At 36.5% G+C, this 24,469-nt stretch overlaps 4 protein-coding genes and 1 long non-coding RNA gene across 10 annotated transcripts in view; 2 read left to right on the top strand and 3 right to left on the bottom strand.

Annotated features, from left to right (window-relative positions):
* The window catches only part of SKIP1 (SKP1 interacting partner 1), a 2,404-nt gene extending 1,652 nt beyond the window's left edge, over window positions 1-752 (top strand). The window contains exon 2 of the mRNA XM_023681091.2: window positions 1-752. This exon is cut by the window's left edge and continues 26 nt beyond it. Within this exon, the coding sequence (XP_023536859.1) occupies window positions 1-545 (545 nt within the window). The 3' untranslated portion in view covers window positions 546-752.
* Window positions 753-895: 143 nt separating this feature from the next.
* MPS1 (multipolar spindle 1) lies at window positions 896-5,090 on the bottom strand. 2 transcript variants are annotated; one of them, XM_023682292.2, is made up of 11 exons: window positions 4,813-5,090; window positions 4,645-4,702; window positions 4,403-4,549; window positions 4,263-4,322; window positions 3,941-4,020; window positions 3,723-3,777; window positions 3,417-3,527; window positions 2,933-3,125; window positions 2,468-2,538; window positions 1,940-2,144; window positions 896-1,740 (listed from the first exon to the last, which is right to left on the bottom strand). In XM_023682292.2, the coding sequence occupies exons 1-10, from the start codon at window positions 4,990-4,992 to the stop codon at window positions 1,960-1,962; spliced, it is 1,140 nt and encodes a 379-aa protein (XP_023538060.2). In that variant the 5' UTR covers window positions 4,993-5,090; the 3' UTR covers window positions 896-1,740; window positions 1,940-1,959. The 2 variants fall into 2 exon arrangements, with proteins under 2 accessions (XP_023538060.2, XP_023538059.2); XM_023682291.2 differs by lacking the exon at window positions 896-1,740 and having other exon boundaries at window positions 1,748-2,144.
* A 1,614-nt stretch (window positions 5,091-6,704) lies between these two features.
* Window positions 6,705-8,696, top strand: LOC147791893 (uncharacterized). Of its 2 annotated transcripts, XR_015421720.1 has the most exons (4): window positions 6,705-7,137; window positions 7,343-7,488; window positions 7,565-7,637; window positions 8,532-8,696. It is a non-coding gene; the product is annotated as an uncharacterized LOC147791893 (long non-coding RNA). The 2 variants fall into 2 exon arrangements; XR_015421719.1 differs by having other exon boundaries at window positions 6,708-7,137; window positions 7,565-8,696.
* Window positions 8,697-9,776: 1,080 nt separating this feature from the next.
* Window positions 9,777-14,373, bottom strand: LOC111798045 (translation initiation factor IF3-2, chloroplastic). The gene is made up of 9 exons (XM_023680998.2): window positions 13,989-14,373; window positions 13,819-13,858; window positions 13,647-13,706; window positions 12,350-12,402; window positions 11,974-12,029; window positions 11,843-11,876; window positions 11,557-11,629; window positions 10,694-10,786; window positions 9,777-10,082 (listed from the first exon to the last, which is right to left on the bottom strand). The coding sequence occupies exons 1-9, from the start codon at window positions 14,306-14,308 to the stop codon at window positions 9,939-9,941; spliced, it is 873 nt and encodes a 290-aa protein (XP_023536766.2). The 5' UTR covers window positions 14,309-14,373; the 3' UTR covers window positions 9,777-9,938.
* A 1,493-nt stretch (window positions 14,374-15,866) lies between these two features.
* QWRF8 (QWRF motif protein (DUF566)) lies at window positions 15,867-23,965 on the bottom strand. 4 transcript variants are annotated; one of them, XM_023681700.2, is made up of 9 exons: window positions 23,863-23,965; window positions 23,537-23,751; window positions 22,126-22,704; window positions 20,585-22,022; window positions 19,684-19,803; window positions 18,476-18,592; window positions 18,305-18,394; window positions 17,561-17,668; window positions 15,867-16,143 (listed from the first exon to the last, which is right to left on the bottom strand). In XM_023681700.2, exons 4-9 carry the CDS (start codon window positions 21,872-21,874, stop codon window positions 16,051-16,053), a joined length of 1,818 nt encoding a protein of 605 aa, XP_023537468.2. In that variant the 5' UTR covers window positions 21,875-22,022; window positions 22,126-22,704; window positions 23,537-23,751; window positions 23,863-23,965; the 3' UTR covers window positions 15,867-16,050. The 4 variants fall into 4 exon arrangements, with proteins under 4 accessions (XP_023537468.2, XP_086981599.1, XP_023537469.2 ...); XM_087125473.1 differs by having other exon boundaries at window positions 23,537-23,922; XM_023681701.2 differs by having other exon boundaries at window positions 20,585-22,019; window positions 23,537-23,922.
* Between the last annotated feature and the right edge of the window lie 504 nt (window positions 23,966-24,469).

Raw genomic sequence — 24,469 nt, 5'->3', positions numbered from 1 at the left:
TCAAGAGCTGCCCCAATGTTACTGATAGATCAATGGCTAAGATTGCTCTTGGTTGCCAAAAGCTCCGGGAAGTCGACATAAGCTACTGTCACGAAATCTCGAACATATCTTTGGCGTTGATTGGCAAGCACTGTTCGAATATCAAGACTCTAAAACGAAACCTTTTTAATAATCTAGATACTTCCCAACATATGGGAACTGTCCCTGACAGTTATCTAAATGCCTGCCCTCAAGAGGTGGATTCAGAAGCTGCGGCTATTGCAAAGTTCATGCCCAACTTAGAGCACCTTGAACTCTGCTTCTCTAAACTATCTGCTAAAGCTCTTAGTTTGATATGTGAAGGATGTCTAAACCTCAAGTACTTGGATCTGTTTGGGTGTATGAACTTGACAAGCCGTGATATAGCAAATGCTACATCAAAATTGGAGAATTTGGAGGTTAGGAAACCGAGTTTCGATATTCCGAGGCCAGTCTTTCACACGGAGAGGTATGGCCATTGGAGGTTGTACGACGAGAGATTCCAAACAGATAGTTTCCGACTTTGATGGAAATGCTCTCCTAAAACTATATCTATCATCACTGCATCTAAAATCAAGATCAGTGTTGTTTTTCTAAGTTGTTGAACTGTTCTTAGTTTATCTGTTCTGTTTCATACAGTCACAAGTCGTTACTTTCTTTTGAACTTGTATGATGGATTATTGTATAACTTGTAATTAACATTTTCTACAGATCCTTCATGTTTTTCTCTATTATTCTTAACCTCTTATGTCTCTCCTAATCACTACTCCCACTTCCCCGAGGTGGTCTTAGGATGGGTCAAGACTTAAACCCGAGTGTCTTGCATGCGCCTCAATTCTCATGAAACAATAACCTAATCATCATAGTTTGAACTCATTTCTTGTAAGATCTTTATTTATTATATTGGTTTTTATTTAGTTTTAGGTCAACCCACTCTAGTTATCTCCTACCTCACTATCACTATTGTTGGTAGGGGAGGGTTGGTTAATGTAACGACTCTAAATTTCCACCTATCTAGAGTCGCCGCTAACGTCTCATGCTCATCTCTAATACAGAATATAAATCTAAGAATGCTCATCTTTGTTAGAGGGAAAATTTAAAACTTCAAAATACGTTCAAACATTAGAAAGTACTGCCGGACTCACATGTTTCAAACATCATGTTGGAGTTCAAAAAAATAAAAACAATTACAAATTAAATAATTTATATGAATGAAATGCAAACGCCCTATCCTAGCAGACGCGTTTTAAAGCCTTGAGGGAAAGCCCGAAAGGTAAAGCCCAAAGAGGACAATATTTGCTAGTGGTGGATCTGGACCGTTACAAATGGTATCAGAGCCAGACGCCGGATGATGTGCCAGCCTTCTCGCTGTTCCCCGAAGGAGGATAGACACGAGGCGGTGTGCCAGGAAGGACGCTGGCCCCAAAGGGGGTGGATTTAGGGGTGGTCCCACATCAATTGGAGGAAGAAAAGAGTGCCAGCGAGGACGTTGGGCCCCGAAGGGGGGTGGATTGTGATGTCCCACATTGGTTGGGAAGGAGAACAAATCACCATTTATAAGGTGTGGAAACCTTCCCCTAGCAGACGCGTTTTAAAGTCTTGAGGGAAGCCCGAAAGGGAAAAGCTTAAAGAAGACAATATTTACTAGCGGTGGATCTGGACCGTTACAGTTAAGGCCATGTAAGAGGTGGGGCCTATCAAGCTCAGGTAATGTTACTAGTCCTGAATGAATAAATCATGAAAGTTATAATATTATCGAGTCGGTTTATTTTCATTTTTTCTGTTGTCAATATTGAGTAACCCTCCATTAAGTTTTTATTGTACATGTATCGACTTTCACCTCATTAGCATCAAAACTTATGGGTAAAACCAATCATGGAGCTTACAAAAAAAAAAGTTACAGAAGAACAACTCTACATACCTGGTTTGGCTAGCTTTAATTCAGTGAACTAAGTCGTCTAGAATGTCTGGCTTGAGCTCCTGGAGTCCCTGAATGTTGCTAACTTGATTAGCCAACTCACCGGTGACACGGTCCATGTATAGTAAGTAAAGCCCATTTCTGCTTTCCAAGAGTTTTAAAGCTTTCTTGGCGTGTAGAATGGATATCACCCACTCTTCGAACAGCACTGCAATTTGGTAAGTGTCATATCATATCCAAATCTGAATACAATACATACCAAAAACATATTTCCCACAAATAATTTAAAATGTATTTAATAAGTACTTTTTAAAATACTTCTCAACTTTTAAGTGCACTTCAAATTTTCAAAATCCTTTTAAAATGTATTCTTCATTGACTAAAGACAATGTTCATCATTTTGTAAAACAATGTTCATCATTTTGTAAAACAATGTCCATCATAGAAGTCTAAGAATGGGGTTGGGAAAGGAGAAACGAATGAAGCCGAGAAGAAAAGACAACTATGGCAGTAAGGAAAAACAATGCTTACAGCTGTTGAAGTTTTCATCCTTCGACCAGATCAGGAAGTAGTCCGATATCAGAAACTCAATAAGTTGTATCCTGTTTACCACATGAGGACGTGTTCGTTATTCAAGGTTTGGCAAGGTTTGACAATCAAAACAACTCTTAAAAACTGCGCAAGGATTCAAACCTCTAATCTCTTGATTTAACTTATTTAGCTATTTCAAAAATCTTAAATTTACTTTTCAAACTACACACAACTCATAAATTAAACACAAGCTTTATAATTTGGGTTTTGTAACTTTTTTTTTTTGGTATAATCCTATAAGAAGTTGTTTGTATAGTTTCCCTACTTAGTTATAATTCTACGTGCATAATGATAATGAAAAAAATGACTATGCCACTGAAAAACAGCACAACTAAGCTGAATTTGAACTACATACAAATATCCAATAGCATAAACAAATCTAAAACATTTTGCCAGATAACTTACATTATGAACAAGCTTTCATGTAAGCTGGGAAAATTGTCATCGAATGGATCCATAAAGAGCAAACTCTCTCCCGCAGCAGAAATTCTTTGGGACACAGAAATTACTGCCCGTTGCCCTATGAACGGTTCACGTCCAAGTTCGCGGACCAACTGCTGTGTATAGAATCGGGTGTTGAAGACAGAGTTTTCTGATTCTGGACCGAGGGTGAGTGACAGAAAGGAAGTATTAAAAGAGAATAATGAAATATACAAAATGAAACTAATGAGAAGAAGAAATCATAGCAAATTTATGTTCGGGTCAATAACATAATATGAACAGTGAATACATTATAAAGTGATCTTCATTTCAACCATTGTAACGACATTGATAACTTAGTTTGATCCAACTAATTAAGGTATATATCTTTAACTAAGAAATTTGAAGTTTGAATCTCCAACAAGAATTGTGTGATAGAAAAGTTACATAGAAAAGTAAAGGAATTTACCATCTTTCAGAGGAGAACACATTCTTCTGATTAAACGCATTATCAAGCTTGTAACAATTCCTTCAATAAGCTCCACGTTCCTTCCCCTTGGTAGAAGATCCTTCAATGAAGCTTCAAGAAACCAATAACATTCTTTTAAGGGTCATATAGTACCCTTATTCATTTTATTTTAATACAAAACCAAACTTTTCATTGAAAAATTAAAAATTAACCAGCGCCCAAACTGAAGTTCTAAACGATAAGCCAATGGGAATGTTTGTTTTCAAAAATTCCTTTGAAATGATACGGCAATCATATGATCATCACCTAGAATGAAATTAACCGCTTGATGAGCCCAAATTTTGAAGGTGGCCTCCCCTACCTGTATGAAATAGCATAGAATAAAATGAAGAAAACGATGGATTGAGTTAAATAAATCTAGAAACAAACAATTTTGTAATTGGTATAGTATAAGAACAACGAGGGAAAATGCTGTAGTTTCTAAACGAAAAGAAACCAGAATAACAGAAATGATGCTCTCATACCGGAGAAAAAGTGTCGCAAAGCTCCACAAGAAAATCCACTGAAGATCGAAGATGCTCAACTTCATCAACTTCATTGAAGTCTGAAATTAGAACAGATGAGAACAAAATAAAGTTGAGCGAGGGAGACAGATCGTCATGTATGATAAACAGAAGGAACATTTTACATGAAACTGATCTCCATGTCCGATCCCCAAAATTGTGAATTACTTTTTAAATATGCTTTGATGCATTAATGAAATCCACTACTGAATTCATCACCGAAAATGGCAGTTAAACACAGCATATCTTGAAGAAGCAATGTCCCTAGCCTATAATAATGTACCTAAAAGTCGCTTCCGATGAACTCCACTGTCTAGTTTTCTCCTCCGTTCCCTATAACGCACTATTACGACAATTTTTGAAACGTTAGCAGAATATTGGCTTAAAATTAGCAGATGAGGACGAAAAAGGCGAGGAAAATACCTTGCCTGAGAAATCTCCGGCGTAAGACATCATTAAATCTGTTATCTATATCATGTTCGAGCCGCTTAGGGTTCGATTTCGCCAGATTATCAAAGAAAAAACACTTGCAAGTGGCGTTTAGGGAAAACAAATCATCATGCGAAGCATCTAAAACCAAATCATCGTAACGACACACAATGAGTTTCAGAAAAAAAAAAAAAAAAATTAAAAAAAGGAAGACAAGGAGACTATTATACACAGACCTTCAGCTTGCTTCAGATCTTCTCTCAGCCTAATAAGCTCTTGCTTCCTCTCCTTAGCCTAAAACTCCCACTGATCTTCAATTAGACTTCGCCAATAGAGAACGAAAATAACAGAAACCAAAAAAAAAAAAAAAAAAAAAACAAAAAAGAACAAACATATAGAACGACCTTTTGCTTCCATCGGAGAGCGTCGGAATCGGAAGGAGGATTGGAGACGACAGGCTGCTGCTGCTGCTTCTGAATGGCCTTGGAGCGAAGAAGAGATATGGCTATGGCGAGCTTAAGTGACCGATCATCGATTCCCCCGCTTGCCACCGGCATTTGACTCCGGGCGTCGGCGACTGACATTCCCGGTAGAAAACAACCGAAATGTAGCGCGCGCTAATGTAGCCCTAATTCATGTGCATGGAACACGAATTTGATGCTGTAAAAACGACTCCATCTACCCACCGGCCTGTCTATAAATACAGCGCGTTTTCGCGCTTTTTTTTTTTTCAATTTAATTTAAAAATATGTACGTACTGTTAGGAATGTACATTAAACCCGACACCCCGACCCAGCCTGAATTAGGAGTTGGATTAAGTTGAGTTAGCATTTTTGGTTGGGTTGAGTTAACATTTTCGATTCAGTTGAGTTAACATTTCAGGTTATGTTGAGTTAATTTTCTGAAATAAAAAATATTTGGTTTGTGTGAGTTTATTTCTCAAAATTTTGAGTTGACTCGAACCAAAATATATCTTATAAAGACAACGGTACTACAATTCTTGGGTGTGCAGGTGACCGTGAAAGTTTTTTTTAGAATTTTATTTACTTTCGATCCGTCATTTTTCTCACTAAAATGGAAAGTAAATGACTTTAAATATTGAATTTTATCAATCGTTGTTCAAAATGTTTTGATTGTTCTCGTGTTTACGGTAGTTTCTGAATCAACATTTAGCATGGTGGGAGTATGAAAATTAGTTTCGTTTGATCTTTCTAAACTGTTCGAAGATTTTGTTCTAGAACTAAAACAGATAATTTAAAGTTATATCTTTCTAAACTGTTCCAAGATTTTGTTATAAAACTGAAACAGATAATTTAATTATTCTAAAACTGAAACAGATCATTGAACAGATAATTTAAAGTTATATCTTTCTAAACTGTTCCAAGATTTTGTTCTAAAACTAAAATCGATCATTTAAACTAAAACCGATCATTTAATTATTCTAAAACTGAAACAGATCATTTAACAGATAACAAAATTGAAACATATAATCCAGATAATTTAAAGTTAGATCTTTTTAAACTGTTCCAAGATTTTGTTCTAAAACTAAAACCGATCATTTAATTATTTTAAAACTGAAACAGATCATTTAACCGATAACAAAATTGAAACATATAATCCAGATAATTTAAAGTTAGATCTTTTTAAACTGTTCCAAAATTTTGTTCTAAAACTGAAACAGATAATTTAACAAATAACAAAACTGAAACAGATAATTTAACAGATAATTTAAAGTTCTAATCTATTTATGAAACAGATAATTTAAAGTTCTAATCTATTTATGAAACAGATAATTTAACAGATAATTTAAAGTTCTAATCTATTTATTCTCTGGGTAACTGTCGTACTCTATTATCTACATTGTTATATTACAATTTGTGTAACTGTCGATATTCAATTTATATTGTCTCTGTGTAACTGTCGATATTTAGTTTTAGAGTAACAAATTGCTCAAGAGCGCTGCCGATATTTAGTTGTCCTTAGCTCTATAACAATGTTGAACTATGAGGTTATTTAGTATTTTTAAATACTCGATTGCATGTGTTTTACATTTTTTAACCCCAACAGTAAGGTTACTTAGTATTTTTAAATACTCAAGTGGTTGTGAATATCATGAAAGCGACGCTAGGGTAGTAACCCGTAGGTTAGATCGAGTCATTTGTTGTTTTATTTAAATTTTTGTTATTTCTATTTACACTACTTTTGCTTATAACATTGCGGTTTAAATGAGTTTCTTATGTACGATTAAGTTCACGACATCGTTATTAAAATATTTTTGTAATAACCCGAAAATAATAAATAAATAAATTAAATAAAAATAAAAATAAATTAATTAATTAAAAAAAAAAAAAAAAAAAAAAAAAAAGAAAAGAAAAGAAAAGAAAAAGACAGCAGCAGCTTGAAGCTGCTGCCATGGAGAACGGAAGAATGGACAGGTGGATTGAAGGGAAAAGAAAGAAAAGAGAGGAAGATGGAGGTGTGGGATGGATGAGTGGATTGTTAGAGGGTATGGAAGCGTATTAGGGCCTTGATTAGGTTTTAAAAAGGAAGAAAAACGAAGAAGAGTGATTAGCGAAAAACCCAGAAAACAGAGGAGGAAATTTTTGAGAATTCGAGTTTTGGTTGCTTAAAATTGGACATCAATCGAGGGTAAAGGAAGAGGGGTTATTGCTGAGGAATCATTGAGGAAGGGGATACGGCCACGAGCTGAATCGGACGGTGATTCGAAGGTAACGAAAAACCCATATCACCGAACCTTTAAATCTCGATATCTTGGTTCATATTGTATAATGAGTTATGAAATAGGGCTTGTTAGAATCGTAATAAGGAGATCTATAAATTTGTAGAAGGAATCAGGATGAAATTCGAATCGTAGAAGGAGGATATGGCCTCGGGATATAGTAGGTATTAACAGAAAAGATGGGAAAATTTCAGAAAACGCAAGGAAGAAGAAGGAGCGCGTGCACTACACGCAGGCGCGTGAGGGGCCGCGACTGGGTGTGCGACTGGGCGTGCTCCTGGCGCGTGGGACAGACACACCGAGGATGTGAGGGCGCGTGAAGCATCATTTTGGGATCCCGGTTTGTCCCGTTCGATTTGTTTTGACCTGTTCTACCTAGACTGACCTATACTTACCTTGAAAATGGTGAAATATAGGTCTAATCGGAAGGAATTGTGTTGAAATACCCTATTAAATGTACAATCAAGAGAGAAAGGGATTCGAAACCAGGTAAGTAGCGTATCGACCTTTGAACTAGTTCTTAACTTGTTTTACAACATGTGAGTATGTTGTTTACCTGATTAAGAACTTAATATGTTATGATGAGCTTTGATGATATTGAGTGTTTATTGTATATTGTGACTGCTTGCCTGTGATGTAAGCATGATATAAATGATTGTCAGAATGTTCTATGTGTTGAACATGATACATGTATGAAAACATGCAGTAACTGTGAGTATGTTATGCATGTTAATAGAAAGGTTATGACTCTAAAATATGCTTATTGGTTGTTGAGCTATGGCTTATTTATATGAGTATGATAGTCTACTAATTCCCGCGGAGTTCCTGGCCAACGCGCTGTGTGCTAAGTCAGGGAGCATGAGTACTCCTGACCGTTGGTATATGAGATAAACAGGCCGCCAGAGCAATTAGTAGATGGGTCATATTTGACCGAGAGCGAGTCTTACATACGAGTCCGAAAATTCTAGATAAGCATATCGAGAGAGAGTCAGTAACCTAGCTGGAGGTAGCTGAGATACCTCATTAATGAATAGATGACCCTAGTAAGAGAAACTAGGAGTCAATGTCGAATAAAACTTAAAAACATTTGCTATGCTAAGCTGGAGGTAGCTGAGATACCTCATTAATGAATAGATGACCCTAGTAAGAGAAACTAGGAGTCAATGTCGAATAAAACTTAAAAACATTTGCTATGTTAAGCTGGAGGTAGCTGAGATACCTCATTAATGAACAGATGACCCTAGTAAGAGAAACTAGGAGTCAATGACGAATAAAATTTAAAAACACCTGGAAAGATTAGTTATGAATTCATGAAAGATAAAGTTGGCTACTTACTGGGTAATTTAATTACTCATCAAAATTATTTTTAACTTTTCTTTCCAGATTTAGTTGATGCAGGCCAACCGAGGACGAGGGCGAGACCAGCGGGCTAGGAACTATTTGGGAATCCATGTCTGTGTCTGTTTTGTGTACTTATGCTTTCGCTGTCAAGAATCTACTTCGGTTGTTTTAAGTTTAAATAGCACTGGTTTGAAATGTTTTACTTGATGTTTTTGGAAATATTTTTTTTGAAATTTATCATTGGTTGTCGGAGTTTATTATTGAGGCCAGTAGTAACTCCTGTGAATCGCGTTGACGATGAGCGGGGTGTTACAATTTTAAAGGCATTTTTCCACACATAATAGACCTGTCATATATGTAGCGGCTTATTTTTAATAGAAAAATAGAGTCGTAATTAAAGGTTAATTATAGTTCATTTAGTTTTTTTTATAAACATTCATAGCTAGCAAAGAAAAAAGGCATTCCCTCGTAAAGCTGAGGGTTTCTTGCATAATAATAACAAGGGTTAATGAGTTGATTCAATTGAGCTCGGGTCGAATCAAACTAACTTGTTAGAAAAATGAACTAACGGTTCAACCGAAACCAACTAAACCGAACCGGAACAAATCTATTGAATCAGGCAACCAACTCTCAATTCACTATGAATTTAATGAAACCAAACCAATGAACTTATTTGTCATTGGCGGCAAATTTGTTGGTCCAAATTGAGTTGCATAATCGCTCTCACCATCCTCCTAGACACCGAAAAATTAAGCTCGGACCAAACTAAAAACTATGCTTAACGGTCCAAGCCCATCGCTAGCAGATATTGTTCTCTACTAGGAAGAGGTTTCCACACCTTTATAAAAAAAATGTTTCGTTCTCCTCCCCAACCGATGTGGGATCTCAAAATCCACCTCCCTTTGAGGTCTAGCGTCCTTGTTGGAACTTGTTCCCTTCTTCAATCGATGTGGGACCCCCCAATCCACTCTTTCGGGGCCCAATGTCCTTACTAGCACACCGCCTCGTGTCCACCTCCCTTCGGGGCTCAACCTCCTCGCTGGCACATCCCTCGGTGTCTGGCTTTAATGCCATTTGTAACGGCACAAGCCCACCACTAGCAAATATTGTCCTCTTTGGACTTTCCCTTTCGAGCTTCCTCTCAAAGTTCTTAAAACATGTCTGTTAGGGAGAGGTTTTCACACACTTATAAAGAATGTTTCATTCTCATCCCCAACCGATGTGAGATCTCACAATGCTCGGCTACTAATGCTATATCATTTTCAAAAGAATTAGTAACACGTCTGATTTCTAAACATTCCACTAAAAAGTAGAATGGACAAAAGTATGATGCATTATATTAAACAAAGCATTAAACACAGAACTCTCATATTTCTCTATGGTAGAAGAAAATTTAGATTGTGGTGACTAACCATTCTACTTTTTGCTTAATCCCGACGCTTCTTGAGCTTAAACACTGGCAGAAACTTCATTAACTACAAGGTTGTCTTTTACCTTGGGGGGTTCTTGAGCCTTCTGTAGAACAGCCTTGTTAGGAGCTAGAACAATGAACATATTCCTGTCTCTTAAGTTCTTGGCCTCTTCAGTTGCAAGCTGTGTGTAATAAAAATATTGAGCAGGTCATTGGATCAGACATAAACACAAGATATATTGTGTTTGTTTAATGTATTAACAAGAAGCACAAAAATGGCATCAAATTTCCATTAAGAATATAAATGAGATAGATTAGTAGACCTTAAAATATATATATATATATATAATCTTAAAATATATATATATATATATATATATATTATAGCCACCTATCTAAGATATTAAAATATTACATATTATAAATTGTCGAGGACCAACATGAATATAACTCAACTGGTTAAGACATATACTATCAACCAAAATATTACAGAGTTAGGTAGAGTGCCTCGTGAGACTAGGATGCTTAAGCTGACATCTCACAGCCATTAAGAAAACGGTTTATATTAAACAGTTTTCAAAAGCTGTTCGCAAGAAAAGTCTCCCCGGAGCTACTAAACGTGCTCCATGAGGTAATGAGATCGGACTTAATATCGTTCAAACACGTGCCTAAATTTACACTTTGAAATTTCACTTAAAATAATTTGGAGCATCTTATTGAGTAACAATACCACAGTGATGGACAATTGACAGAGGAAATTGAACATGGCACAAAATTGATAGAAAATGAATACCTCCCCAACCTCTTCCTGAAAACGTCTGATGAGCTCAATTGCTATGTTCTTGAACGCATTCTCACGACCTTTCAAGTTCACTATAACTTTAACCTACAACATTTTGTTTCAAAGTGATTCAGACAAACTGAAACAATCCACTTGAATGCATGAACAGACTGTTGAGGATTATTGAGAGTGAGTCCCACCAGGGTTAATTTAGTGGAAGATCATGGGTTTATAAGTGAGGAATACTATCTCCATTGGTATGAGGCCTTTTGGGGAAGTCCAAAGCAAAGCCATGAGAGCTTATGCTTAAAGTGGACAATATCATACCATTGTGGAGAGTCGTGATTCCTAACATGGTATCAGAGTCATGCCCTAAACTTAACCATGTCAATAGAATCCTCAAATATTGATCAAAGAATTGTGAGCCTCGAAGGTGTAATCAAAAGTGACTAAAGTGTCGAACAAAGGGTGTACTTTGTTCGAGGGCTCCAGAGAAAGGAGTCGAGCCTCGATTTAAGAGGAGGCTATTCGAGAGCTCCATAAGCCTCAGGGGAGGCTTATAGTCGAGCCTCGATTTAAGAGGAGGCTATTCGAGAGCTCCATAAGCCTTAGGGGAGGCTTATAGTGTACTTTGTTCGATGGGAGGATTGTTGAGGATTATTGAAAGTGAGTCCCACGTTGGTTAATTTAGTGAAACATTATGGGTTTATAAGTGAGGAATACTATCTCCATTGGTATGAGACCTTTTGGGGAAGCCCAAAACAAAGCCATGAGAGTTTATGCTCAAAGTGGACAATATCATACCATTGTGGAGAGTCGTGTGGAGAGTCGTGATTCCTAACACAGACAATCAAAGATATGGTTAGAAAAGAAACCTTATCTCCATCTTTCAAAAACTTCCTTGCAGCTTTCAAACGGACAGAGTAATCATGTTGGTCGATGTTGTAACTGTGCAATAATAATAGCAACCAGAAGGTTGAGACTGAGAAAACGATACTTGCAGAATTTTTTCGGATATAGCGAACAAAAGCCGCTCATAGCTCTTTTCTTTGTAGGTTATTTATTGATCTTAGAAGTCACAAGTTCGAGTGGCTTTAGACAGGAGGAAAAAGAAAAGAAAGAAGACCTCCAAAAAGAAAAGGCAATGAAGGAATGTGTTACCCCATTTTAAGCTCTTTTAAATCCATGCGAGTTGCTAACATTCAAAACAACACTTCGTCAGTATCTTTCCTCAAATCTGAAAGATTGTGAACCAAAGAGAATATGAAGAGTCTATTAAGAAAGAGATTCACCAGCACTCTTCTTCTGTTGTCCCCTTTTCTTCTTTTGCTGTTCATACCTATATTTACTGAGAAACGAGACCGAAAAAAAAAATCTCAACGTCAAAGTAACAAGAACTTAAGTTATTTACGAGAAAAAGCGATGTCGCCTTTCAATTCTCCCAGTGTAAAGATAACAATCATCATATTGTTCATTTGAAGTTAATTAACAAGGAAAAACAATGTGGCCTTTTAATTCTCCAATAGTTTCATTCCTTCTCCATTCTAATCTACAACATTTCTTAATTTTTCGGGAACATTTAACTAAAATTAAAGTACGAACTGAAAAATAAATCACCAAAAGATGCTTTTGATAAGTATTGGTGTAATCGTTGGTTAAATGACATACCTGTAATCCATTATTCTGACAACTGGAGGATCTGCATCAGGTGATAATACAACCTGCATGAAATGGAAAGAATTGGCTAATTCCTACACAAAGAACACACAAATATCTAGATTCCAGTAAAAATATTAGTCGACGACCTTCTTTATCCAAGTTAAAAGGTGAACAATACACAAATAGTGAAATGAGATTCATAAATTGTTGATTGCTGGAAGAGTATTATGTTATGAACTCGCAGGTCAAATGAAGTTTTTCTCATATATCTTAATAACAATGCATCACTCAGCATTCATCCAAGTCTTGTGTCGACAAATAGACGTTTCTTTGCCGGTCTATACCATATGAGAAGGAAAGTACAATTGTGATACCCCACATTGATTGGGGAAGAGAACGAAATAAAGGGTGTGGAAACCTTTTCCTAGCAGACGTGTTTTAAAGCCTTGAGGGGAAACCCGAAAGGGAAAGCCCAAAGAGGACAATATCTGCTAGCGGTGGGCCTGGCCGTTACAAATGGTATCAGAGCCAAGCACCGGGCGATGTGCCAGCGAGGAGGTTGTTCCCCGAAGGGGAGTAGACACGAGGTGGTGTCCTGGGCCCCAAAGGGGGGTGGATTTGGTGGGGGTTCCACATCAATCGGAGAAAGGAACGAGTGCCAGCGATGATGCTGGGTCCTGAAGGGGGTGGATTGTGATATCCCGCAGTTGGGGAGGAGAACAAAACACCCTTCTAAGGGCGTGGAAACCTTTCCCTAGCAAACGTGTTTTAAAGCCTTGAGGGGAAGCCCGAAAGGGAAAGCCCAAAGAGAACAATATCTGTTAGCGGTGGGTCTCGGTCGTTACAACAATTTTATATAGTAAAATTGGCCTAATGCACAACCCAGAAATGAAATTCATTCACCATGCGATGATTCTTATAGTTTAGAGGACATACTATAACATATAACTATAATTTTTCGATTACTATTATTATAAGCTTTTAATTTCATGCTCATGTTTATACATAGAACAGTTTATTGAAGATAAAAACCAAAACCCAAGAGGCAATAAATAAACATAAAGTGAAAAAATGAATTAAGATTTAAGATGAACATCAAGCTTAAGCTAAAAGGACCATTTTAAATTTCGTGCTTTCGATTGGGTATGGCTTCGACTATTCCTCAAGCCCGCCAATTAGTTTCGATTTAAGACCAACTATGCAATTAGTCCTCACAAGAACATTAAAGTTTGGGGCAAGGTTCTTTGGAATTCCAAGACAAATTATAGAAAATTGCTTTATCAACAAACGGTACAAGAAGACCTACCAAATCAAGTTCAGCGTCATCAGCCATTTGAATGGCCTGAGCCTTCGACACGATTCCAACCTATTTATTCATTTCAAGAAGATCAAATTTCCAAACTACGACGCCTAAATTACATGTGTTGCAATGTAGCAAAAGGAAACAAACAGAAAATTGCTTAAAACAAACCACCTACCATGTTCTGTTGTGCATCGATAAGCCTCACGGTATTCGATCTAAACAAATCAACCATATAAACGCAATCAAACAAATAAGAAATCCAAAAAATCATAAATAAATAATAATGATAATGAACAAAACTCATCCATCATACATGTAAATCTAGCAAGCATAAGGCACACACACCTAATGGCGGAAATATCGACACCAAGACCATCGTCAAAGCGCTTAGAATCCGCCGGTCCTGAAGGCCGAGAACCACCGCCGTATTGAGCAACTACAGTACTACGAGTTGAAGTTGTGAAGACGAGATGCAGAGAATTGGAGTTGTGAAGGCGGAATCTGAAGGCATTGGACTTGGAGGAGGAGAGGGGGAGAGGGGAAAGTGAGGTCCGGATGGGAGTGGCGGTGGCGGAGGAGGAGGGCGCGGAGGCAGAGGTGGTGGGCGTGGCGGAGGAATGGGATAAGAGAGGTTTGAAAGGAAATCTGCCGGTGAGCCCAGCCATAGATTTGAGCTGTGGGATGGGAGGAGACAGTGAAGGGTGGGAGTTCTTCAATTTCTTCACTTTTTTTTTTTTTTTTTTTTTTTTTTTTTTTAAGAAATTGAAAAGGAAAATAAAAAATCTTATCCACAATGGATTCAACTTTATTATTTCTTTTTTTTTTTTCATTGGAAAATCATTAATGATTATTATAAAAAATATGATAACAACAACAAATTCAAAATCAATAAATAAATAAATAAAAACTCATCCATCTAATTCAATTTCGACTTGATTAAACGGTAAATTAATAGATTCACTTTAAATTAAATTAAGTTTAAATAGATTTAATTCGAATTTATTGTTAATTTTAAAATATATATATTTATTTTTGCATGAGCATATATTTATTTAATTTCATAAATTTTATTATTATTATTATTGTTATTTACGATCTTCAAATAATTTTTAAGCAATTAGAAGGTAATTTTTTTAAAAAAAAAATATTAAAATTAATGACAAATCTTAATTAAATATTAAAAAAATTATTAAATGTATTAAAAATCTTAGGTAAGTCGAATTGGGTTGGATTCATTATTTATTAAAAATTGTTTTGGTTGAAAAAATTCACAATTTAGATCTAAAAAATTTTTCAACCCGACCTAATTCAATTCATAAACATTCTTAGGTGAGATAACAGGGGAAATTGACTGCAATATAAAAATGGATTTATACAAACGTAAGTGGATTAAATATATCCTATGATAACATTTACGACCTCCTTTTATATATCCATAAAATATATATAAAATAAAAAATTTATAAATAGAAATTTCAATATATATGATAACAGATTTCAAACAAGAACATCACCTCAAAACATCGATCTTGATCGATGTCAAAGGACTTAAACAATTTCCAAAGCTCCCATTCTCACCTATGTATTTATGCTCGTTATTTTCATTCAATTGACCGAATTAACCACACAATTTATTCATGTATCAACACAATTTATTTATGTATCAATCAATGATAAGACTCGCTCAAGAACTAACACGAAAAAAGTGATTAAAAGAAAATGACCCCAATTTCCAAAGCTCCCGTTCTCACCTGTGTATCCATGCTCGTTATCTTCATTCATCGACCAATTTAACCTAACCACACACCTTATTCATGTATCAATCAAGGATAAGACTCGCTCAAGAACTAACACGAAAAAAAGGGATTAGAAGAAAATGACCCCAATTTCCAAAGCTCCCGTTCTCACCTGTGTATCCATGCTCGTTATCTTCGTTCATCGACCAATTTAACCTAACCACACACCTTATTCATGTATCAATCAAGGATAAGACTCGCTCAAGAACTAACACGAAAAAAAGGGATTAGAAGAAAATGACCCCAATTTCCAAAGCTCCCGTTCTCACCTGTGTATCCATGCTCGTTATCTTCGTTCATCGACCAATTTAACCTAACCACACACCTTATTCATGTATCAATCAAGGATAAGACTCGCTCAAGAACTAACACGAAAAAAAAGGATCAGAAAGAACACGACCCCAATTCATACAAATGGAACGAATGATTGCCACCATCACTTTCGTTTTCATTGCAATACTCTTTGGAATTTATCTGCATTTTTTTTTTCCCAATATACATGATGTATGTATATAAAAATAAATAAATAATAAAATGTACATTTAATAGAAGTGGCATTTTGGGGAAGAAGTATGGTGTTGTTGTTAGCTTGGTTGGTTGGTGAGGGATTATTATGAAGGTTGATGGGGAAGAAGATTGAGAGTTGTGCGTTCCAAAGCTTGTTTAATTTGCAAGAGATGTGTCCTAAGACTGTACTCTTCTACCTGTTTCAATACACACAACACAGATCATAATCAAATATATATACACATCCAGTTTCAGCAATAATGATGGAGGAGTTTTTCGAGGATCAATAGATGGGTTGTTTGGGAATTGTTTTCAAACACGGTCCTTTCGGTTCTGTTTTCAAAGCATAATTTCTCTACATATCCGTACATGTCTGGGTTAGCTTGCGTGCATCTTGACTATTTCCTATAAGACAACCCTCAAATCTACTATATTTGGTTATCAGGTAACTCGTGCAACTTGACTATCTCTTACAAGACAACCATCAAATCTACTACATTTGGTTATATCTCTTACAAGACAACCATCAAATCTACTACATTTGGTTATCAGGTAATTCGTACGATATTAAATCCTAGAAAGGTATTTGCCTATCTCCTACAAGACAACCATCAAATCTTCTACAATTGGTTATCAGGTAATTCGTACGATATTAAATCCTAAAAAGGTATTGACTATCTTCTACATTTGGTTATCAGGTAACTCATACGCTATTAAATCCTAAATAGGTATTGACTATCTCCTACAAGACAACTATCAAATCTTCTACATTTGGTTATCAAGTAACTCGTACGATATTAAATCCTAGATAGGTATTGACTATCTCCTACAAGACAACCATCAAACTCCTACAAGACAACCATCAAATCTTCTACATTTGGTTATCAGGTAACTCGTACGATATTAAAACTTAAATAGGTGGTCACCATGATCTGGGCTCATTCTCTCTAAACGTTTTATTATTTAAATAATCTTTATAGACTACCAGGTCAACCTATGGTAATTGTCTCAAAATAGCTTTTAGCTTCAATGTTCTTAGAGATAGGACAAAAGAAAATTTCGAGAAAGCAACCTTAAAGTGAACTGTAACATAAACATGTTCTCATGCCATAACTTTTAAGAGAGTAAAAAACTGTTTTCATGACGTTTCCAAATAACTTCTAAAAAGTGACCGTGCAAACAATTCATTCCGACAACTTCGGACCAGATTCACCCTTTGAAAGGTCACATTTTAGACGTTAGTAACAAGTAGCTCAGTTTTGTTCTTAAAATTCAATTTCAGTTACCAGTCTAATTGTGGCTTTTGAAAAACATACTTAGAAAACATTTTCAGTGGACATACATTCAAGAAAACTTCATAAAACTTGTGCCTAAACAATTTGAAACAGCGTTCTGAAAGAAAACATTTCCATTTCCTTGTCGTTCATCAACTAAAAAACAAACATAAAAATTAAGAAAATTAACTAGGCATCAAACGTGTCTGATTTCATATATCAGATATCTAAAACCATTAAAGAAAAAAACTTGGCAAAATAAAATTAGAAGTGTTTCTGGTGAGGTTTGTGAAATAAATTAGCCTTCCTAATATTAAGAGCAATGAAATATTGTTCTCACCTGCATCACTGTTGTTGAAGCCAACAGTGATTCGCATTCATCTAACATTGCTCTCTCTCGTGAAGCTACAATTGAAAGTTCCGAAACCAACCCATTCATTCTCTCCACCTACAACACAGAAGAATTATTGTTAGAAAGTTGAGTCTCAGACAACATGTATCTCAAACCGACAGCAGAATTTAATATGCACAGAAATATGCCCAAACCTAAGGACCATAAAGGAATATACCAACTGTATATCTGTAAGGGTAGCAACGCTAACTCAGCAAAGTAAATCATTAAATGACTGAAACGAATAAAATGAAGTTTCCTTGACGTCACACATATCCTGTTATCTAGGGCCTAAGACATCGAGCGTGCGTGTAACAAATGTTGTTCAAACTAACGATCAAAACCGATCAAAATCAATCAAAAGCAAATTGGACAACTACATGTCATTTTTAAATATTATGAAATTGAACAGATCAGTATTAATTGTTCAAACCAACTTAACTTGATCGGTTGGGTTGTTGGTATTTTCAACTTAACATGAGGCTTATCTGTTTAGACTCATTAACATGACAGTTAAATATTTATAAGTTTTCTTCCAAATTCATATCTGTAAGGATTATTCATTTTCTTTTAAGACTCATTCAAAAGATAATAATCCCATTAAAATTGCATCATTACTGAACAAGTAAAAGGAACAGGAAAAGAATTTAATAAATTATCACTCAACTTCAACACAGTCGATTAAAACCTCACCTGTGAAAGCAAGGAGCCTATGGAGGTTGCCATTACTTGCATCACGTCAAGAGCTGAGCAGATTGCACCTTTCAATTGATCAACATCTGCCTGCAGATGTACAAATCTAAGAGGCCGAAACTCGTTCAATAGTTGAATATTCCAAATTTGAAAAACTTTTATAAAACATACCGTTGCCCCTGAAGTTACTGGAACTCGAAGAGTGCTTGCTTCTAGATCTAACAATGCACCTGACAACGAATTTATATGATCTGTCTCAAGGGAATCCCATTCATCAAGGTAGGCCATCTGGATTTTCACTATTTTAATAAGTAATAGTATATGTTGACAAAAAGAAGAGGTAAACAAAAAATTAAAAAGGAGAATTGCATGTCCTCCTACAACATAAATCCCCTGAAAAAAAAACTTTCCATGAAACCAATGATTAGAGAACGAAAAATGTTCTAAAAGCCCATAAAACATTGACCTAAGTAAAACCATAGAAATAAATGATATCTTGAACGTCTTAGTTTCTCTTTAGTTTATACCAAAAATATATTACTGCTTTTATCTTTCTTAATTCCCAAAAATAGCAACAGTTCCTCCGTCAACCAAATTCTTGACCAAATAATAGGTTTTCTTCTATAGACAACTTCTTAAAAATTACTGAGCACCTGTGCCATCTTCACTTTGGAGATGCAGGAAAAACTAGAAGATGGTTCACTGGACTCCTGCTACTTAATTCCCCAATTCATATTCATATAGCAAAGGAACTGTTCCAGAATCTTAAACTCTTAGTTACATGGACTTGGCTCAGCAAAGGTTCAATTCCGCTTGTAATTAACTCTCAACAATTTAAAGCATTACTTTCATCGCCTTAGATAAAATTGACATCTCTTAAACATTCTCGTTATTCAGTGTTGTGATAGACAATGTTCTAAATAATTGGATGTTCACTCAAGCTTCACTTGAACTTCTCGGTTCTGAAAGGAAAGCAAGTTTACCTAAATTTGTCATCAAATCCAGCAACTACCTTAACAATTTGGAGATATATCATCATTGTAAGAATGATAAGATACAATCATTCGGCTATAGTGCATAACATAGAAAGCAATAGTTAAATCAGTATAACCGCAAAAATAAGCTAATTCATTAAGAAATTAGGGATTTCCAATTTCAGTAATATATAAGGGGATGGAGAATGATTAAACGCCAGCATAATAGCTTTATTCTTATATGAAGAAACGGTTTATGAAATTCTGCAGCTGTGTCTACAAGTAGTGTCCAACCAACGAAAGAACAAACAGAACTTACGCTAAACAGTACAGAAATTCTCTACACAAATGAAAGGGAAGCGTCACTTTTTCTATCATAGCATACAAGTTACAGAAAGAACTTACTTGATTGTTCATGATTTTTTTCAGCTTAAGCTCTAGCTTCAGCATATGGATACTGATCCTATTTCTGGCTACTGAATCCCAAATACGTATCATAGCTTTCCAGACATTACATAGCATTTTCTGTGTCACCAAAAGAAAGAAAAAAAAAAATGTTAACTTCTCAGGTACAGGGAAGGATGTCACCATTGACAACTAAGAACGTGATACAAAGCACCAACTCGATGGGAGATTCACAAGAAGTTCAAAAATTTTAATTTTATTTGCAATCAATATCATACAAGACGTCTAAATATCAAGACTAACTTGAAAACACCTGTTTTTTTTTTTGTTTTTTTCCATAAAGATTTTCTAAAACTAACTACGGAAAAAAAAATTGCCAAATACAACAAAAAAATTACTCCAAGGAGTTGAATCAATGTAAGCAGTGACTAGTATATTAGCAACTGACACAAGCTAAAAGTATAGTTCTCCTTATATGAACATTGAAATAATATTGCATTGATTTTAAAGTCACACAAATGTCAAGAGGATTAGGCCTCCTAAAAATGGCTAAAGGGAACCAATCTTATATAGAGGATAAAATGTAACATATATGAGCTAAAATAATGAGAAGGTTTAGCTAAGGGCAACAGAAATATTACAAGAATTGAAACCTCTAACAGAAAAAGTAATCTGTCATGACAGATGTAAGATGGAGAACCATGTAATTAGTTAATATAGAAATGATCAAAAGAAAATGTCCATGGGCCCTACTGAAAAGTCTATGTATTTAAATACTTTTACAATCATATGACCGTCACATTATGACGATAATAACTGTAACTCGCACAAAACAACTTAAATCAGATAGATAAGAAAGAAAAAAAAAGGTTAACTAGTTCTAGAAATTAATGATGCACACCTCTGCATTTACTTTCTGCATGTCAAGTATCGCCTTTGCTCGTGCATTGGAAAATCTCCATTGCGTATATCTATTATATAATAGCCGCAGCTGGTGAGCATCTTCAATATAATGAGCACCCTTTTTACCCTTAAAATCTGCAATGAAACTGAGCACCGAAGTTTTGCTGGTGGACTCACTGGAATTAGTCGGCCTGATTCGAGATGGACTGACACCCCTAGCAGGAGGAGTTGATGGCCTTGGCCGGGCTGGACTCAAACCTCTAGACACAGAGGATGATGGCACAGAGGCTCTAATGGGTGAGGGTAGACGAGATCCAGGTGATAGCAAAGACTGAGATCTAATACCAGGCGTTGATTTTAACCTATCTAACCTTGGAGTTCCTGATGCCTGCAATGAACAATCGTCAGCTGAATTTATTCCATTTTCCATTCTAAGACCATCATCAACAAGTGGAAGAATCCTAGTAGAATCATTATTAGATTTCTGAAAATGTTTGGTCATAGATTCAGATGAAGTTCTCCTCAATGAAGATATCCCAATTCCTGGAAGTGGTCCACTAGAACTCCGAATTATTTTATCATTAAAATCCACATTTCGACTTGATGCATTTAATGATAACTTTCCACCAATTCTACTTGGCCATCTCTGCTGATCTATAAGCCTGGTATGCACGCCATCAATTGGCTTAGAATTCTCCAACTGGTCAGGCATATTCTTTCCTTTAAGAGGACTCCTCTTTCTCTCTGGCGTAGGTTTCCTTGAAACAGTAGGCGTTTCAACCTGCTTGTGAGCAACATTTGAAGATGGCCTCAATGTTCGATCAGATGGAGATGTAGGGACTGGTTTTTCCTTCTTACTGACAGGAATGGAAATTATGTCAGACTGGAAAGAGACAGTCAAACTCCGCATGGTCGACGGCCATAAACTTTCCACCAATCGACTGCCCCCTGTCTTTGAAGACGATCTTAAATCATCAGATAAGTCATGGCCCCGAGTTGATGGACTCTTTGGGGAAGGAGGCGTGGAAGGCCGCTTCCTCTCAGCCAATTGGGCTCTTTTCTGCACCAACTGGGAGGAAGCAGACACAGTTCTTGAAGCATTCGGCGACGGACAGCGCCGAGCCATGGAACTCGATGAGGGAGTAGGTGAGTTATATCTAGAACTAACTTCCCTTGTCCGAGAGCGACGAGTGGCGGGTACATTGTTTCTCTCAGCCAGAACCAGCGGACGTCTCGTGGTCTCCTCGGTTGAATGCTTCCTTGTTGAATCTGAATAAACTATATCCATCCACACAATCAAAATCAGACCACATCGATGAAAATCTTCATACCAGAACAAATCAGGCTGTCATGGATTTCTTCACTCATCCAGCAATCAACTGAATAATACCAACAGCAAAAAGGGGGAAAAGTTCTCAGCATCATCTCTGTCACTGCTGCACAACCAAAAGTGAAAAAGGTACAGATTGCCATTGATTAAGAAAGCAACGAGTAAACCCCACAAACAAAAACGAAAGAGAAAAAATAAGAAACGCATACATCTTTATAGACCCCAGATCTAGCTGAACAAAAATATGGCAACAACAGCAAGATAACGCAAATGGGTGCTGCTTCCTCTTCAAGAAAACCCAGAACCGAACGAAATCAGACAGTAACAAGGAGGTTAAGAACGCGTTACAGATCATTTGCTATAATACAATGGGTGGGGGAAACAGCGAAAACTGCCACAACGTGTATAGGCAGGTACCATGGGAGGTTGATTTTGGTGGTAAACCACATTTAGCAGTTATGGGGTAGGGGTCCCCTCAGGACTTGAGGAGACCAGGGCAAGTGGGCTCAAGTCTCTTGAGTGGAGGGAGTGGAGATAAGACTCAAAAGTGTTAAAAAAAACTTCCAAAATAGTTTTCAGCACATAAGCTTTCTCACGGGAAGGCCAAGGTCAGATGGGGTGGAAATAGGTTTTTCTTAACAAGCCACCGCCGACTCAATCTTCTTCTCTCTACACTCCTTTTCACGACGCTAAACTTGATTAATGATTATTATAAAGGCAGAAGAAACTTGATGTTCTTGGGGAAATAGAGGCCCACGTGCAGAAGAAACTTGGCATCCCCATGAGTTCTACAAAAAAAAATAATAAAATCAAAGGAAGATAAGAACAACACAGAAAAATTAGTAACATAGGGTTTTCAGAAAAAGTTCTTATGAGAATGATCTTCGCAAATCAGAAATCGATTTAGAAATGTTAAAAGTAGATCGAGAGAAGGTGAAACTTGAAAAAAAATTACGGGGAAAAATCTCAAAATCAATTCTCAGAGAAAAAATCAGAGGTGGGGATAGTCTGTAATTTGAATGTAACAGGTTGTCTTTGATAATGTAGACAAACTCTGGTTCTCCTACTGTTCATGGCGATCTCTATGCGGGAAAAAGTTAAAGAAATCTCAGAGAGATCCGAAAAATGGGAGACAGAGTTCGTCCGACTCGAAGAACATTCAAAGTCTCTGTACTAAAAAACAATGTAATCGACGGTGAGTTCCATTAACCAACCGTCTTAAATTAAAACTTCCATTGTCTTTTTCCTCGTTCAGTGATCCACAAAGAGAGGACGAAGCAGATGCGTAACTTTCCTCTTTCAATTGCAAAATGAATCAAAAAAAGAAAAGGAAAACCCTCAATTACGACAAAATTGTAATCGCTTATAACCAAAAGCATCTCCAGAATTTCATCAACCAAACATCAAATTATCCATCTATTCACTCAAGAATCTCCAAGCAGAACAAAAAAAAACAACCAGAAATCAAACTCGAGAAAGCGAGGGATAGATTTCTCACTTGTGAATTGAAACTTGAACTGAAACATCAAATTATCCATCTATTCACTCAAGAATCTCCAAGCAGAACGAAAAAAAAAAAACAGAAATCAAACTCGAGAAAGCTAGGGATAGATTTCTCACTTGCGAACAAAAACTTCAACTCCTCTTCCACTGCACAACAAATCGAGCAAGAAAATGTTACCGAAAATCCAAATCACTTCGATCTTTTAAGGAATTCAATCAGCAACAACGGTTAAGATGAAACGTCGGAGAGCAAAAGACTGACGGCAAATTCGTCGCCGGCAGGCAGATCGTCAGAGAGTTTCAAATCCGGCAGTAAATCAACGAAATTAATTCTTCAAAAAAAAAAAAAAAAACTTGATGAAATTTATTAGCAAGAGAAACAGATTACGAAAATTAATAATTGTAATGAGGAAAAAAAAACGGTTTCGTTTAGGAATTTTAACCGGTGTGGACCCGCCGGTGGCCGTTGTTTTCGCGCCACCAACTTTCTCGGTGGAAGCTTGGAATTATTATCATTTTTGTTATCATGAAGCTTAAATTCTTTTTTTGAAAGTTAATCTAATTACCCTAATTTTTTATTTAAAAAAATCTAATAAATTACTAATTAAATTTTCTAATACATTAAATTTTTTAAGCTTACCCGAAATTTTGATAAAATCCGCTCCTCTTAGTACAACGTTCAAGAGGTGTAACGACCTAGATACATCGCTAGCATATATTGTCCTCTTTGGGCTTTCCCTTTCGAGCTTCCCCTCAAGGCTTTAAAACCCGTTTACTAGGGGAAGGTTTCCCTACCTTAGTGATTTGTTCTCCTCCCCAACCAATGTGGGACATCACAATGACCGCCCCCAAAAAGCCCAAAGATCAGCTAGTGGTGGATCTGGGCCGTTACAAATGGTATTAGAGCCAGACATCAGACGATGTGCCAGCCTTCTCGCTGTTCCCCGAAGGGGGTAGACACGAGGTTGTGCTAGTAAGGACGCTGGCCCCAAAGGGGGTGGATTTGGGGGCGGTCCCACATCGATTGGAGGAAGGAAAGAGTGTCAGCGA

The sequence above is a fragment of the Cucurbita pepo genome, chromosome 7, assembly GCF_057944985.1.
Source record: "Cucurbita pepo subsp. pepo isolate OVF chromosome 7, ASM5794498v1, whole genome shotgun sequence".
In the NCBI taxonomy this organism is placed as follows: Eukaryota; Viridiplantae; Streptophyta; class Magnoliopsida; order Cucurbitales; family Cucurbitaceae; genus Cucurbita; species Cucurbita pepo.
This window is presented reverse-complemented; position numbering and strand designations above follow the sequence as displayed.

Excerpts from the sequence above, each read along its gene's own strand:
- LOC111798045 (XM_023680998.2), bottom strand. The coding sequence starts at position 14,308 with ATGGCTGGGCTCACCGGCAGATTTCCTTTCAAACCTCTCTTATCCCAT. Across the intron at positions 12,030-12,349 it reads GTCAGAATAATGGATTACAG|TAAATATAGGTATGAACAGC; the intron begins GTATGTCATTTA and ends CTCGTTTCTCAG. Across the intron at positions 11,877-11,973 it reads ACAACAGAAGAAGAGTGCTG|CAACTCGCATGGATTTAAAA; the intron begins GTGAATCTCTTT and ends TTTGAATGTTAG.
- MPS1 (XM_023682292.2), bottom strand. The coding sequence starts at position 4,992 with ATGTCAGTCGCCGACGCCCGGAGTCAAATGCCGGTGGCAAGCGGGGGA. Across the intron at positions 4,021-4,262 it reads TCATCGGAAGCGACTTTTAG|ACTTCAATGAAGTTGATGAA; the intron begins GTACATTATTAT and ends TTCTAATTTCAG. Across the intron at positions 2,539-2,932 it reads CATGAAAGCTTGTTCATAAT|GATACAACTTATTGAGTTTC; the intron begins GTAAGTTATCTG and ends TGTGGTAAACAG.
- QWRF8 (XM_023681700.2), bottom strand. The coding sequence starts at position 21,874 with ATGGATATAGTTTATTCAGATTCAACAAGGAAGCATTCAACCGAGGAG. Across the intron at positions 18,395-18,475 it reads CAGTAACTTCAGGGGCAACG|GCAGATGTTGATCAATTGAA; the intron begins GTATGTTTTATA and ends GTACATCTGCAG. Across the intron at positions 17,669-18,304 it reads TAGGCTCCTTGCTTTCACAG|GTGGAGAGAATGAATGGGTT; the intron begins GTGAGGTTTTAA and ends TCTGTGTTGTAG.